Genomic DNA, 16,871 nt, shown 5'->3' with positions numbered 1-16,871 from the left:
GCTCTCCGTCTTTTCTCCATTTCTATATGCCATCATTCTTGTCAACATCTTGACAGTTCCCCCTTTTGTTTGTCTTTTCAATTCTTCTAAATTTTCACCTCTTGGAATTCCTGTCACTACTCCTCTTGCCCCCTTTCGTTCTCCCACTTCCATTTTTTCCTTTATTATCTTATTGCACAGTTTTTGCAACCGCATTGCTTAGCTTTTTTGCTCTCCATTTTTGCATTTAATCAAAAGTCGTCCGTCCCTAAGCACCTTCACTATCTCCACCTCTCTGATGTCCTTCTTTAACCCCTTAACCAGTGTCATTAAACTTATGTCATTCATGTCTTGACTTGATTTAAATGTATATATAATCCTATAATTATCTTCCATAGTCTTTTTCCTCTTTTCTACTTCTTCATCTTCTTCATGGGCTCTTTTAGCACTCGACTTTCCTTCATGCCCTCCACTCCCCTTCTTTCCTCTCTCCCCTCTAGTCTTAAAATACAATCAAATTCCAAAGTGTAAAGACATGCAATTAAAAATACAATCAAATTCTAAAATGTAAAAACATGCAATTAAAATTCACAGCAATAAAACACTATAAGACATGCATGGCAATAAAACATAAAAAATAAAATCCCCGACTTGTGTCCCATCACACTTTCTCGGATGAAAGAGGAAAAAGACCGTCAACAAGAACTACTGGATGCTGTTTTCAAACCTCAAGTTGTGCTACACAGAGCAGGTTTGTTTACATCTTTTTACCTCATCATGTAATTTAAAAGTTACTTTAAATACGTGCACTGAATTAACATTTTGCATTTTGTTTGGTAAATGCATGGAAGGTGTCCAGTTTATTACACTACAACTCCTGTTTTGAAAAAATGCTATTTTGCTGATTTTTAAGAAATATGTGTGGGTAATAATTTGTATCATAACTTCAATAACAAACTATGATTAAACATTATACCATCTAAAAAACACATGGCACATATATGGTCTTCATTCTGCTAGTCTGTTATAGTACAAGTCTTATTTTAAAAATACATTATTTTGCTGAGTTTTGAGTACTTGTAGTTATAATTTTTTTAATAACGTCATGATAATACTTCATAACAACTCAAATAACCAGTGACGTGTGGTGAGGTTCATGGCTGGTGAGGCACTGACTTCATCACAGTCAGATTTACAAACATATGAACCCTAAAGAGTATCTTATTCACCATTTGATTGGCAGCAGTTAACGGGTTATGTTTAAAAGCTCATACCAGCATTTTCCCTGCTTGGCACTCAGCATCAAGGGTTGGAATTGGGGGTTAAATCCCCAAAAATTACTCCCGGGCGCGGCGCCGCTGCTGCTCACTGCTCCCCTCACCTCCCAGGGGGTGATCAAGGAGGACAAATTTCACCACACCTAGTGTGTGTGTGACAATCATTGGTACTTTAACTTAACTTTAACTTTACACATACAAACTGTAGCACACAAAAAAGCACATTTAATTAAAAAAACGTTATTATGGTCTTACTTTTACTTATAAATGAAGTCCATGCGCCGCTGTTGTGCTGGATAATGTACCCCCGCCGTAGAATGCACCCCCCGTTGACGGTAGTGTTATATCAACTAAAGCCCACACTTAAACTTTCCACGTGCAAGATTGAATCTATTTAAAAAAGTTATTTAATAAGAAGCCCAAAAGTGCAAAAACAATAATGTTCGTGTTGGAGGAGTTGTGAATGAATGAAATATGAAATCGGTGCTGCAGTCTGCAGGTGTACCTAATGTTGTGGCCCTGCAGTCATCCGCACAGTAACACAACATAAACACAACAGGACAAATACCCAGAACCCTTTGCAGCACTAACTCTTCCTGGACGCTACAATATACCCCCCCCCCCCCCCCGCTACCTCCAAACCACCCCCCCCCCCTCCACACACACACACACACACACACACACACACACACACACACACACACACACACACACACACACACACACACACCTTGTAGCGTCCCGGAAGAGTTAGTGCTGCAAAGGGTTGTGGGTATTTGTTCTGTTGTGTTTATGTTGTGTGTGTTTGTCATTCTTGTTTGGTGTGGATTCACAGTGTGGCGTATATTTCTAACAATATTAAAGGTTTTTATACTGGCACCCTCAGTGTGACCTGTATGGCTGAAGATCAAGTATGCGTTGCATTGACTTCTGTGTGCGTGCCAGAGCCGCACATACTATGTAACTGGGCCAGCACTTGATGGACCGGACGAAAAGGGGATGTTAAAATTCTCGGGAGGGGCACTGAAATTTGGGAGTCTCCCGGAAGGCTAGTGTTAATTTGATATCACCTCACGGGCCAAGTGAAATTACACGGTGGGCCAAATTTGGCCCGCGGGCCAGAGTTTGACACCCTTGGGCTAAACTGTCAAATAATTACTGTTCCTGCGTTGTTTACACACAAACAAACACACAATTGTGCACGTTAGAGCGCTACTTGTAGGCTAATTCCATTGGAAAAAATGACAAAGATTGGCCAATATGTAATGCGAAGTTTCTAGTTTTGGGATTTACATTTACATTTAAGATTGATATTTGAATATAATATTTAGAGTTAAGATTTATTTTTTGATTTAAATTTATTTTTAGATTTAACATTTAGCGCTCAAATTTAGATTTACATTTTGATTTAACATTTAGTGCTCAAATTTAGTTTTACATTGAGATATAAAATTTAGATTTAAAATTTAGGGCTCAGATTTATATTTAGGTATCGATTTAAGATTTATGTTTGGATTCAACCTTTTGCACTCATATTTAGATTTAACATTTAGGTTTAGTTTCAACATTTAGCACTCACATTTAGATTTAGATTTAGATGTAAGATCGAGGTTTAGACTTAACATTTAGGTCTAGATTTAAGTTTTAGGTTCAGATTTAACATATATATTTACATTTAAGACTTAGGTTTGGATTCAACATTTAGATATAATATTTAGAGTCAACATTTAAATGTGATGAAAGTGAGTAAAATCTGAGAAATATATCTGCTAGAAAAGTGTGACTGAACTCTGACATTCGGCACCCCATACCGCTGGCCTTGGGTTTGTGTGTGAAAATGTACTAGAACTTAGTCTTATCTTGTTTTGCTACTTTACAATTTGAGCTAAATTAGCAGTTATGATCACTTCCTGTCTCCTCCATGAATATAGCCCATGTGACATACTCCAGTGCAGCAGATGGCAGTATGCACCTTTCATGTCATTGCTGCGAGCTGCCGTTAAAGGCCTACTGAAAGCCACTACTACCGACCACGCAGTCTGATAGTTTATATATCAATGATGAAATCTTAACATTATAACACATGCCAATACGGCCGGGTTAACTTATAAAGTGACATTTTAAATTTGCCGCTAAACTTCCGGTTCGAAACGCCTCTGAGGATGACGTATGCGCGTGACGTAGCCCGGCGAACACGGGTATGCCTTCCACATTGAAGCCAATACGAAAAAGCTCTGTTTTCATTTCATAATTCCACAGTATTCTGGACATCTGTGTTCGTGAATCTGTTTCAATCATGTTCATTGCATTATGGAGAAGGAAGCTGAGCAAGCAAAGAAGAAAGTTGTCGGTGCGAAATGGACGTATTTTTCGAACCTAGTCAGCCACAACAGTACACAGCCGGCGCTTCTTTGTTTACATTCCCGAAAGATACAGTCAAGATGGAAGAACTCGGATAACAGAGACTCTAACCAGGAGGACTTTTGACTTGGATACACAGACGCCTGTAGAGAACTGCGACAACACAGACTCTTACCAGGATTACTTTGATTTGGATGACAAAGACGCAGACGTGCTACTGTGAGTATGCAGCTTTGGCTTCTAAACATTTGATCGCTTGACCGTATGTGCGCAACTTTTTTTTGCGTATGCACGTAACTTTTTTAAAATATATAAGCTTTATGAACCTTGGGTTAGGTGAACGGTCTTTTGGGCTGAGTGATTGTGTGTGTTGATCAGGTGTTTGAATTGTATTGGCGTGTTCTATGGAGCTAGGAGCTAGCATAGGAGCTAGGAGCTAGCATAACACGTACCATACCGTACGTGCGCGTCACGTACGTAACTTTTTAAAAAATATATAAGCTTTATGAACCTTGGGTTAGGTGAACGGTCTTTTGGGCTGAGTGATTGTGTGTGTTGATCAGGTGTTTGAATTGTATTGGCGTGTTCTATGGAGCTAGGAGCTAGCAGAGGAGCTAGGAGCTAGCATAACAAACACGCAGGTGTTTTTATGCGGGATTAATTTGTGGCATATTAAATATAAGCCTGGTTGTGTTGTGGCTAATAGAGTATATATATGTCTTGTGTTTATTTACTGTTGTAGTCATTCCCAGCTGAATATCAGGTCACCCCCGGCTCTCACAGCATCTTCCCTATCTGAATAGCTTCAACTCCCCACTAGTCCTTCACTTGCACTTTACTCATCCACAAATCTTTCATCCTCGCTCAAATTAATGGGGAAATTGTCGCTTTTTCGGTCCGAATCTCTCTCACTTCATGCGGTCATCATTGTAAACAATAGGGAACTTTGCGTATATGTTCAACTGACTACGTCACGCTACTTCCGGTAGGGGCAAGCCTTTTTTTTATCAGATACCAAAAGTTGCAATCTTTATTGTCGTTGTTCTATACTAAATCCTTTCAGCAAAAATATGGCAATATCGCGAAATGATCAAGAATGACACATAGAATAGATCTGCTATCCCCGTTTAAATAAAAAAAAATCATTTCAGTAGGCCTTTAAACTAAAGGAAGAATTAGTCAAAGGTTCTTTGATATCAAAGAGCTGCTACTTCAAAGAGCAGGATCTTTTAAAGCCGGATCGTTCGCGAACGACCCATCACTCGGTGTTGGCAGCAAATGGTAACAACGTCTTCATCTCATCTCTTTTTGCACTCCAACTAATTACTTACTTACTTACTTTTAAAATCAGCTTTTCATTCCGCGTCTTACATTTAAAACATGAGCCAAGACATAAAGCCGGAAGTTAGCAACACGCAGGAAGAAATGTGCGAATTCCAAAAGGTGAGAAAGTTGATGGAGGAGCGACTAAATGTTACTGCTGAAGAAATATTTGGAGTGTTGGAAAGAACCATAGCAGAGTACGAGGAGGAACTTTCTAGGACAAAGGAGGAGAACAAACGTCTACAAGAACTACTGGATGCTGTTTTCAAACCTCAAGTTGTGCTACACAGAGCAGGTTTGTTTACATCTTTTTACCTTATCATGTCACGTAAAAGTCCATTCAAAAAGATTACACCGAATCAACAGCTTGTGTATTGCTCACTCAATTATTTTATTACACTCTTGATTTGTGAATTTTATTTGACATTGTCTTCATGATGATTATCCTGTAGAAACAAGATTGTTTCTTTGAGATTTGTTTGTGTTTTATAACAGTCAGAAAAGAAAACTTCAGTCCAGAACAATTGGGAGATGACACCTTTTTAAAATGATCTATTTTCTATTTTACATAAAAATAATTGTGTTGAAACCCTCTGCAAGATATAGAAACCAGTTGCAAGATTAGAATGTATGAATGGCTTTGATGTGTATATCTTGAGGTTTGTTTAAAATGTAAAATTATATTTTGCTCAATAAAAATATTTTATTAACATGACATTAGGGAAGAAGTTTCTATTTTAACTCAGTTACATACTTATATTTTCTGCCACCTGTTTGACACTCATATAACATATATTTGTATTCAGTCACGTGACTTCTTCCGGGAAGTGAAAAACGTGGTGGTCAACCAAGCCAAGATGGCTGTTGTGCAGCAACCTGTGCGCAAACTCTCTGAGTCCACAAAGGGCCTAGATCAGGGGTGTCAAACATACGGCCCACGGGCCGGATCAGGCCCTCCAACAGGTTTTATCCGGCCTGCGGGATGAGTTTGCTAAGTACAAAAATCAGTCGACATTTTTAAATTAAATAAACTGCTGTTCTAAATGTGTCCTCTAGATATCACAATAACAATTCTTAGTATCTTTGTAGATGATGCTACATATGTAAAAAAACAAAAACAAACTTATGATGGGTTAGGGCAGGGGTCGGCAACCCAAAATGTTGAAAGAGCCATATTGGACCAAAAATACAAAAACAAATATGTCTGGAGCCGCAAAAAATTAAAAGCCATATTACATACAGATAGTGTGACATGAGATATAAATTGAATTAAGATGACTTAAAGGAAGGTAAATTACCTCAAATATAGCTACAAATAAGGCATAATGATGCAATATGTACATATAGATAGCCTAAATAGCATGTTAGCATTGAGTAGCTTGCAGTCATGCAGTGACCAAATATGTCTGATTAGCACTCCACACAAGTCAATAACATCAACAAAACTCACCTTTGTGCATTCATGCACAACGTTAAAAGTTTGGTGGACAAAATGAGACAGTAAAAGAAGTGGCATAAAACACATCCTAGAAAGTCGGAGAAAGTTATACATGTAAACAAACTAAGGTGAGTTCAAGGACCGCCAAAATTAGTAGGATAAAACGGCGCTCGCCAAATACTCAAATCAGTGAAGCATGTTTAATATAAACAGTGTGCTTTATAACAATTAGGGAGGTTTGTGTCATGTTTGTCCTCCTACAGAAACCATATTAAAACAAAAAATATATTTATTTCCCCTCATCTTTTTCCATTTTTCATACATTTTTGAAAAAGCTCCAGAGAGCCACTAGGGCGGCGCTAAAGAGCCGCATGCGGCTCTAGAGCCGCGGGTTGCCGACTCCTGGGTTAGGTTTACCAGTCGGTGAAAATGAGCAAACTACATAAATAAAAACAGTTGATTTTGATATTATTTTTTTATTTTGATAGAGTGAAAATGAACACCAATGAGTTGACTGATGAACATTATCACATATTTGATTCTGAAAGTGTAAAAAAGGACAATTAAAGATAGAATACTATTAACCGCAACATGTAAGTGTAAAAAACCCCTAACAACATTATGATTTGTACAATTTCAGAATGTGTTTGTTCTATTTTTAAACAAAGAAAACAATCTGCAGTTGTCTTTATTTTTAAGTTATCTTGCCGTGATTTTACCAGTCCGGCCCACTTGGTAATAGATTTTTATGCATGTGGCCCCCCATCTAAAATTAGTTTGACACCCCTGGTCTAGATCTTCCTGCGAAAAGCAGATACGAGAAAAAAATCTAACTATGAAATGGAATAGATTCCTAAAGATTTGTTGAGTAATATCAAGGATTATCCGTCGGTCGCGTTCCCAGACATGTGGAACTATCTTGAGTTCCAGACGTCATTCTACACGACAAAAGAGATGAAAGCTTAAAAAGGCATGGATGGCTACAATTTATTTGTGTGTGGCTGGGTCAAGTAAAATAGTATCAAGACTCTCACGGATAAATCATGCATGGTTTTTGTTCGGGTAAGGTTGGATTTTATCATTCAACTTTGCGTCTTGCGAGGACGCGTCCATGTAAACAAACAACGACTAGAACCCGACAGCTGCCACCCGTGACTGAATATCCATTTAACTAACTAACTATTATTCAATCATCACCATATTTGATTTATGTCCTGTTATTGGTTAATAAAAGTCCACAACCATAAAAGTAAGATGTCTAATAAGAGCTATAAATGATTTAGATATTATAGTTTTTATGCATATATTTTATTAGGCCAACCTCACATAATGTGGATCGTTGGCATAAGAGCTGCAAACTAAAATACAGTTTTATTTGTGTTCTATGTTCTGCAGACGTCCAGCGGGTGTCAGCGGGGAGTCATGAAGAGATTCCCTCCGGGCAGCAGGAGTGGCACACCAGTGTGGGACAGAAGGAGCTACAGGCCCTCTCCCACATTAAAGGGGAGCAGCTTCATGATGAAGATGAAGCTCAGTCCTTACAGCTTCATCACAGTCAAAGTGAGGAGAACAGAGGGGCGGAGCTTGTAACTCAACACATCACAGAAGCTGATGGAGAGCATTGTGAAGATATAAAGTCAGAACCAGACCGCATCTTTGCTCCACTGTCAGACATGGACGACATGATGTCAGACTCTTCTGATCACAGTGACCACATCCAAAAACCTTTGGAGAGTAAACATGACTCTAAAGGTGATACGACACATCACACTAACAACAAACACTTTGACTGCTCTGAATGTGGAAAATCATTTAGACGGAAGAGTAATGTTACAAGACACATGAGAATACATACTGGAGAAAAACCTTTTTCTTGCTCTGTTTGTAAGAAGAGTTTCTCCACAAAGCATGCCATGACCACACACATGAGAACACACACTGGAGAGAAGCCTTTTGCTTGCTCAGCTTGTGTTAAACGATTCAACAGCAAGAATGACATGATTAGACACATGAGAACACATACTGGTGAGAAACCTTTTATTTGCTCTGTTTGTAAGAAGCGTTTCTCCCAAAAGCATGTCATGACCACACACATGAGAACACACACTGGAGAGAAACCATTTAGTTGCACTGTGTGTGATAAAACATTCAGGTTAAAGCATCATGTCAGTAAACACAAGTGTGTAACAGTCATGGAAGCTGCAGGGATTTAAAAACACTTAAACAGTGATTGTGCTAAACGTACTTTAAAAACACAACATGTTTAATATGAATGTATATTTTATGTTGTATGTAGTGCTTCTCATCTTCTAGTGTTATATGTTGTCCTGTAATTACTTTTTAAGTCACGTGCATTTATTTAATATTATTTATGTAGCTATTATTTTATTTTATTTGCTCATTGTTTATTTTTTGTTCGTGTGTCTTATAAAATCACACATTTTTTCCACTGAATTTTGTTGATGTTTTTAATCAAATTTAAAAATATGAATTAATAAAATTGTTATCAAAATGTGGACTCTGGTAGATTAGCAGCATTGTTACATCATGGATGTTAACTACTGCAAAACCAAATCAACCAAAGAAGAAAAATGCTGAAGTTAGCAACACATCACTGAACTTTAGAGCCATCGCGAGTGGAGTTGGTTGTTTTTATTGCTGCATTTGTACTTATTTCACCTCACATCTTCACTTTTAATCCTAAAGTCTTCTTCAAATATATTGGTGCTGGCTTCTGAGATTTGTATTTCTGATGTGTGTAGTCTGTGGAAAGGGTTGTTGTCCCTTGTGGATCCATGTGTCCACTTGCACAGATTCATCATCATCATCATCATCATCATCAAATCAAATCAAATCAACTTTATTTATAAAGCACATTTAAAATTTACCACAGGGGTAGCCAAAGTGCTGTACAATGGGCAGGTTAAAAGATAATATGAGAACCGAGCAAACACAACACAACACAACACAAACAGAACACGATAAAAAATAAATAAATAAAATATAAAACATAAAAACAGGTTCACAGCAGGTGTATTATGGGGCGCCATTGCAGGATGGATATCACTCAGTGTTAAAAGCCATGGAATAAAAGTATGTTTTTAAGAGAGATGTAAAAACAGGAAGAGAGGAGGCTTGTCTAACACTCAGTTAAAGTTAACAATCATCATCATCATCATCATCAGACGTTACCGGTCCACTCCTGGACAAAACCTCAGCATTAATGTTTTAATATAAATGTGACTTCATTATTCCTTGATATTAAGATTAAAAAATACAGATTTAAGTACTTTATTAGAGTGCCTCTTGTAGTACTCCAACTCGCCACACTGTGAGAAGTGGGGGCGATCGTGAGCTAGCAGATGCATGTTGCTATCATGTTTTATCAGCGAGAAATACAGCATTTGTGTTTACTTTTTGTCAGATCCAAGTTTTAATGCTCTGCTGAATAAATGAATCACTACGACAATATCCATCCATCCATCCATCTTCTTACGCTTATCTGAGGTCGGGTCGCGGGGGCAGCAGCCTAAGCAGGGAAGCCCCGACTTACCTCCACTAAGCCACTTCGTCCAGCTCTTCCCGGGGGATCCCGAGGCGTTCCCAGGCCAGCCGGGAGACATAGTCTTCCCAACGTGTCCTGGGTCTTCCCCGTGGCCTCCTACCGGTTGGACGTGCCCTAAACACCTCCCTAGGGATGCGTTCGGGTGGCCTCCTGACCAGATGCCCGAACCACCTCATCTGGCTCCTGTCAGGATTTAACAAGCTGGCGGACCCAAAAGCAGACAAGAGAGGCAGATTCAAAGTCCAAAGGGTTTAATTTAGGCAAACGAGGGATGAGGGAAAGGCGCCGTTGGCTGGAGTGGAGGTGTCTGGCAGGCAGGCAGGCAGGCTTAGAGGAGGTAAGCACTGGAGGCAGGGGAAAACAATGGTGAGTCGAGGAACAAGATACCAGGGGCAAATGGCACAAACGAAAGATCAACAAGATCATCGAAATACTACGAGAACTGGCGAGAAGCGTTACCACTTGGAGAGCTGTGAAACAATCTGGCAGCGTCGTGTGAGGAGACCAGGGCTTTTGTGGAGTGGAGGTGATTAGCTGATGGCAGGCAGGTGAGTGAGCTTGCCGTGGTGCAGGTACTGGAGCTTGCCGTGGTGCAGGTACTGGAGCTAGCCATGGAGCTGCGGGTACTGGAGCTAGCCATGGAGCTGCGGGTACTGGAGCTAGCCATGGAGCTGCGGGTACTGGAGCTAGCTGTGGAGCTGCGGGTACTGGAGCTGGAAGTGTTGCTAGCCGTGACTTTGGCGGAGGTGGCCTAGCTGGGTGTTGCGGCTTGGCACGCCGAGTGACTGGTGGTGGTGGCCGGGCTGGAGGTTGCTGCCTGGCTGGGCGCAGCTGTGCCACCCCACTAGCACAGCTCCCGGGTCGCATGGTGATGCTGGATTTGTTCTACCAGGGTGCAAGCTGACGACTTGGGACAGGACTTGCAGGTAGAAACATGATTTAATATTTATTTATTTAATATTAAAATAACACTAAACAGGTACAAAACAGAAAACAAACAGACGGGACAAGGTGCCGATCGCACCGGAAGCTAAGGCTACAACTTAGCACAGACTAGGGATCACTAGCAGGGGCTGGGAGACAAGCAAAAACTAACGTAACAGTAGCGTGACGCCAATAAAGAAGCCAGGACGAGTGATCAACATAGGCAGGCTTAAATAGTGTCTCTTGATTACAAACAGGTGTCTCCCAAACAACAGAGGCAGGTGAAAATCATAAGTAACCATGGTGACTAAACTCAGGAGGTGCACAAACAGGAACTTATGAAGTCCAAAACTAACAGAACATAACTAAACAAAACATGATCCGGACCACGGATCATGACAGCTCCTCTTGATGTGGAGCAGCTGCGGCTTTACTTTGAGCTCCCCCCGGATGGCAGAGCTTCTCACCCTATCTCTAAGGGAGAGCCCCGCCACACGGCGGAGGAAACTAATTTCGGCCGCTTGTACCCGTGATCTTGTCCTTTCAGTCATAAACCAAAGCTCATGACCATAGGTGAGGATGGGAACGTAGATCGACCGGTAAATTGAGAGCTTTGCCTACTGGCTCAGCTCCTTCTTCACCACAACGGATCGATACAACGTCCGCATTACTGAAGACGCCGCACCGATCCGCCTGTCGATCTCACGATCCACTCTTACCTCACTCGTGAACAAGATTCCTAGGTACTGGAACTCCTCCACTTGGGGCAGGGTCTCCTCCCCAACCCGGAGATGGCACTCCACCCTTTTCCGGGGGAGAACCATGGACTCGGACTTGGAGGTGCTGATTCTCATCCCAGTCGCTTCACACTCTGCTGCGAACTGATCCAGTGAGAGCTGAAGATCCTGGCCAGATGAAGCCATCAGGACCACATCATCTGCAAAAAGCAGAGACCTAATCCTGCAGCCACCAAACCGGATCCCCTCAACGCCTTGACTGCGCCTAGAAATTCTGTCCATAAAAGTTATTAACAGAATCTGTGACAAAAGGCAGCCTTGGCGGAGTCCAACCCTCACTGGAAACGTGTCCGACTTACTGCTGGCAATGCGGACCAAGCTCTGACACTGATCGTACAGGGAGCGGACCGCCACAATCAGACAGTCCGATACCCCATACTCTCTAAGCACTCCCCACAGGACTTCCCGAGGGACACGGTCGAATGCCTTCTCCAAGTCCACAAAGCACATGTAGACTGGTTGGGCAAACTCCCATGCACCCTCAAGGACCCTGCAGAGAGTATAGAGCTGGTCCACAGTTCCACGACCAGGATGAAAACCACACTGTTCCTCCTGAATCCGAAGTTCGACTATCCGGTGTAGCCTCCTCTCTAATACACCTGAATAAACCTTAACGGGAACGCTGAGGAGTGTGATCCCACGACAGTTGGAACACACCCTACGGTTCCCCTTCTTAAAGAGAGGAACCACCACCCCGGTCTGCCAATCCAGACGTACCGCCCCCGATGTCCACGCAATGCTGCAGAGTCTTGTCAACCAAGACAGCCCCACAGCATCCAGAGCCTTAAGGAACTCCGGGCGGATCTCATCCACCCCCGGGGCCTTGCCACCAAGGAGCTTTTTAACTACCTCAGCTACCTCAGCCCCAGAAATAGGAGAGCCCACCACAAATTCCCCAGGCACTGCTTCCTCATCGGAAGACGTGTTGACGGGATTGAGGAGGTCTTCGAAGTATTCCCTCCACCGATCCACAACATCCGCAGTGGAGGTCAGCAGAACACCATCCGCACCATACACTGTGTTGACAGTTCACTGCTTCCCCTTCCTGAGGCGGCGGGTGGTGGTCCAGAATCGCTTCGAAGCCGTCCAGAATCGTTTCGAAACCGTCCGGAAGTCGTTTTCCATGGCTTCCCCGAACTCCTCCCATGTCCGAGTTTTTGCCTCCGCGACCGCTGAAGCCGCACACTGCTTGTCCTGTCGGTACCTGTCCGCTGCCTCCGGAGTCCTACGAGCCAAAAGAACCCAATAGGACTCCTTCTTCAGCTTGACGGCATCCCTCCACCAACGGGTTCTAGGATTACCGCCACGACAGGCACCAACTACCTTGCGGCCACAGCTCCAATCAGCCGCCTCGACAATAGAGATCCACTCGGACTCAATGTCCAGCACCTCCCTCGTGACATGTTCAAAGTTCTTCCGGAGGTGGGAATTGAATATCTCTCTGACAGGAGACTCTGCCAGACGTTCCCAGCAGACCCTCACAATGCGTTTGGGCCTGCCAGGTCTGTCCGGCATCCTCCTCCACCATCGCAGCCAACTCACCACCAGGTGGTGATCGGTAGAAAGCTCCGCCCCTCTCTTCACCCGAGTGTCCAAAACATGAGGCGGCAAATTCGATGACACAACTACAAAGTCGATCATGGAACTGCGGCCTAGGGTGTCCTGGTGCCAAGTGCACATACGGACACCCTTATGTTTGAACATGCTGTTTGTTATGGACAATCTGTGACGAGCACAAAAGTCCAATAACAAAACACCACTCGGGTTCAGATCCGGGCGGCCATTTCCAATCACGACTTTTCCAGGTTTCACTGTCGTTGCCAACATGAGTGTTGAAGTATCCCAGTGGGACAAGGGAATCACCCGGGGGAGCACTTTCCAGTACTCCCGCGAGTTTATCCAAAAAGGGTGGGTAATCTAAACTGCTGTTTGGTGCATAAGCACAAAAACCAGTCAGGACCCCTCCCTCCACCCGAAGGCGGAGGGAAGCTACCCTCTCGTCCACTGGGTTGAACTCCAACATGCAGGCTTTGAGCCGGAGGGCATTAATAATTGCTAACCCAGCCCACACTGCGTGCAGCGCCAGTGTGGAAGAGAGTCCAACCCCTCTCGAGAGAACTCGTTCCAGAGCTTTTGATGTGCGTTGGAGTCCGACTATACCCAGCCGGAACTTCTCCACCTCGCGCACTAGCTCAGGCCCCCCCCCCAACAAGGTGACATTCCACGACCCAAGACTTATCTTATACAGCCGAAGATCAGACCGCTAAGTGCCCTGCCTTCGGCTGCCGTCCAGCTCACAACGCACCCGACCTCTATGGCCCCTCCCATGAGTGGTGAGCCCATTGGAGGGGGGACCCACATTGCCTCTTCGGGCTGTGCCCGGCCGGGCCCCATGGGGACAGGCCCGGCCACCAAGCGCTTGCCATCGTGCCCCAACTCCAGGCATGGCTCCAGAGGGGGGCCCCAGTGACCCGCGTCCGGGCGAAGGAAAGCTGAGTCTCGGTTTTGTAATTCCATAGAAGTCTTCGAGCTGCTCTTTGTCTGATCCCTCACCTAGAACCTGTTTGTCTTGGGAGACCCTACCAGGAGGCATGGAAGCCCCCGGACAACATAGCTCCTAGGATCATTGGGACACGCAAACTCCTCTACCACGATAAGGTGGCAGCTCAGAGAGGAGACATTGAAAGTGAACATTAATAATAACAATTTAAAGTATTTTTTGGTTGTATGCCACCTTGCCGAGCAGCTCTTCACAGCATCACCTCGCTAATTAGCTTAACGTTAGCATCTTTCATGTTACATCATAACGATGTTGAATAAATGTGTTTGTGCCTTACTGACGGACTTGTTATTGGGTAACATATATGCACACATCGTTTTTGGTAAATATTTTTAGTTTATTAGTACATTAACCTCCAGTCTTCACACGGTGAGCGTAGAAATGAGTTTAACATTGGGAGGACATCAATTTCTATACCAAAACTATTTTAGGACAAATAAATGATTACACAGTATCAGTATCAGTCTATGTTGAGGATTTTATGTAGCATTCCCATTTTCCACTTTTCGGCGAACTCTTGTGAAATATCCACTGTCATGTTACTATTTATAGTTAGTTAATTAGTAAATTAATAAAATATTTACTGAGTCCTGCTGCTGTTTCACTTTTATTGTGGTGTCATTTTTCTACCTGTTAAGAGAAGTATTTGATCTTAAATATATATATAATCCTCCATATTGGCAGTCATAGTGATTCATTTATTCAGCAGAGCATTAAAACTTGGATCTGACAAAAAGTAAACACAAATGCGGTCTTCCTCGCTGATAAAACATGATAGCAACATGCATCTACTAGCTCATGATCGCCCCCACTTCTCAATGTGTGGCGAGTTGGAGTACTACAAGAGGCACTCTAATACAGTGCTTAATTAAATCTGTATTTTTAGTCTTATTATCAAGGAATAATGAAGTCACACTTATATTAAAACATTAATGCTGAGGTTTCGTCCAGTAGCAGACCGGTGACGTCTGATGATGATGATGATGATGTATATGTGCAAGTGAACAATTGGATCCACAAGGGACAACAAACCTTTCCACTGACTAAACATATCAAAAATATCAATCTTAGAAGCCTACAACAATATATTTGAAGAAGAAGACTTTAGGATTAAAAGTGAAGATGTGTGGTGAAATAAGTACAAATGCAGCAATAAAAACAACCAATTCCACTCGTGATGGCTCTAAAGTTCAGTGATGTGTTGCTAACTTCAGCATTTTTCTTCTTTGGTTGATGTTTTGCAGTAGTTAACATCCATGATGTAACAATGCTGCTAATCTACCAGAGTCCACATTTTGTTAACAATTTTATTCCTTCATACTTTTACAATTAAAAGTATATGTATAACATCAACAAAATGCAATGAAAAAAATCTGTGATTTTATAAGAGACAAAAAGAAAAAAATTTAAATAAGATGTCCTCTCTTTAGCATTGAGAAAATAACAACTTAAAAAGTAATTACAGGACAACATGTAACACTAGAAGATGAGAAGCACTACATACAGTGTTGGGACTAACGCGTTACAATACTGTAACGCCGTTAGTTTCGGCGGTAACTAGTAATCTAACGCGTTATTTTTTATTTTTCAGTAACTCAGTTACCGTTACTACATGATGCGTTACTGCGTTATTTTACATTACTTTTAATGCAGTATAAAGTGTGTTAGTGTCGTAGTTCTGATTCTTCTTGTGTCACAAACCGGAGAAGAGAGACCTGCGCTCTGTGTGTGTGTCTGAGTGTGGGGGGAGAGAGAGGAGGGGGGCGGGGGCGTGTCTGATCATGGCGGAGCTGCCGTCGAGTTTGTTGGAGATATTTTCACTACTATTCTTTTGTGTGAGCACAAAGCAAATAACATTTTAGTTAAATGTAAATTGTGCTTTGGATCAAAGATCCCATCTACTGCCCAAAACAGCAATTCAAATCTGCTGAAACAATAAGCTACATAAGCAACATGCTTCGACGTAGCTAGTAAAGAGAGACAGAGACTCCGATGCCCCTTTCCCTCCACCACTTAATGATGAACTCTGCCTCTGTTCATCATTCAGCACTGAAGGTACACACTCTGTCAATCAATGTTCCCTCTAATTGTTCACGTGTGTGAGCAAACGCAAAAAGTCCGTGAGCATTGAGTGGAGGCCATGTGAGCAACATCAGACGTGCACACTGTGGCTACACCAGCAGCACACCTGTCCCAAACCTGACTAAATAACAACTTACATCTCCATCCATCCATCCATTTTATACCGCTTGTCCCTTTCGGGGTCGCTGGAGCCTATCTCAGCTGCATTCAGGCGGAAGGCGGGGTACACCCTGGACAAGTCCCCACCCCATCGCAGGGCCAACACAGATAGACATACAACATTCTCTTATTATTATGATCAAATGACAGCAGTCATTTCCTTTTCTAACATAAGTGTTTAGGCCCACTTACAATGACAATAACAACAAATATTGTTTTTCATGAACTGTGTACTTGTATTGTTTGTCTGGGTGGAGGTCCTGCTTTGGAAATAATTTGTACCCCTTTCAGACATTGCATTTAGTTCCCAACTAAAACATCCACATGTTGCACAATGAGATGTAAGCAGGGGATCATGTGTACATTCCTGCAACTTCCTGTTTGAAAAAAATATATTTTTATGAGT

At 42.4% G+C, this 16,871-nt stretch overlaps 1 protein-coding gene across 1 annotated transcript; it reads left to right on the top strand.

Moving 5' to 3' along the window:
• Positions 1-4,804: 4,804 nt before the first annotated feature.
• LOC133644693 (zinc finger and SCAN domain-containing protein 2-like) lies at positions 4,805-9,017 on the top strand. Its single transcript, XM_062039388.1, has 2 exons — positions 4,805-5,235; positions 7,774-9,017. Exons 1-2 carry the CDS (start codon positions 4,998-5,000, stop codon positions 8,589-8,591), a joined length of 1,056 nt encoding a protein of 351 aa, XP_061895372.1. The 5' UTR covers positions 4,805-4,997; the 3' UTR covers positions 8,592-9,017.
• The last annotated feature ends 7,854 nt before the right edge of the window (positions 9,018-16,871 follow it).

This window comes from Entelurus aequoreus, linkage group LG27, assembly GCF_033978785.1.
Source record: "Entelurus aequoreus isolate RoL-2023_Sb linkage group LG27, RoL_Eaeq_v1.1, whole genome shotgun sequence".
Classification (NCBI taxonomy): Eukaryota; Metazoa; Chordata; class Actinopteri; order Syngnathiformes; family Syngnathidae; genus Entelurus; species Entelurus aequoreus.
The sequence above is the reverse complement of the archived record's forward strand: the minus strand, read 5'-3'. Positions and strand labels throughout refer to the sequence as shown.

Excerpts from the sequence above, each read along its gene's own strand:
- LOC133644693 (XM_062039388.1), top strand. The coding sequence starts at position 4,998 with ATGAGCCAAGACATAAAGCCGGAAGTTAGCAACACGCAGGAAGAAATG. Across the intron at positions 5,236-7,773 it reads AGTTGTGCTACACAGAGCAG|ACGTCCAGCGGGTGTCAGCG; the intron begins GTTTGTTTACAT and ends TATGTTCTGCAG.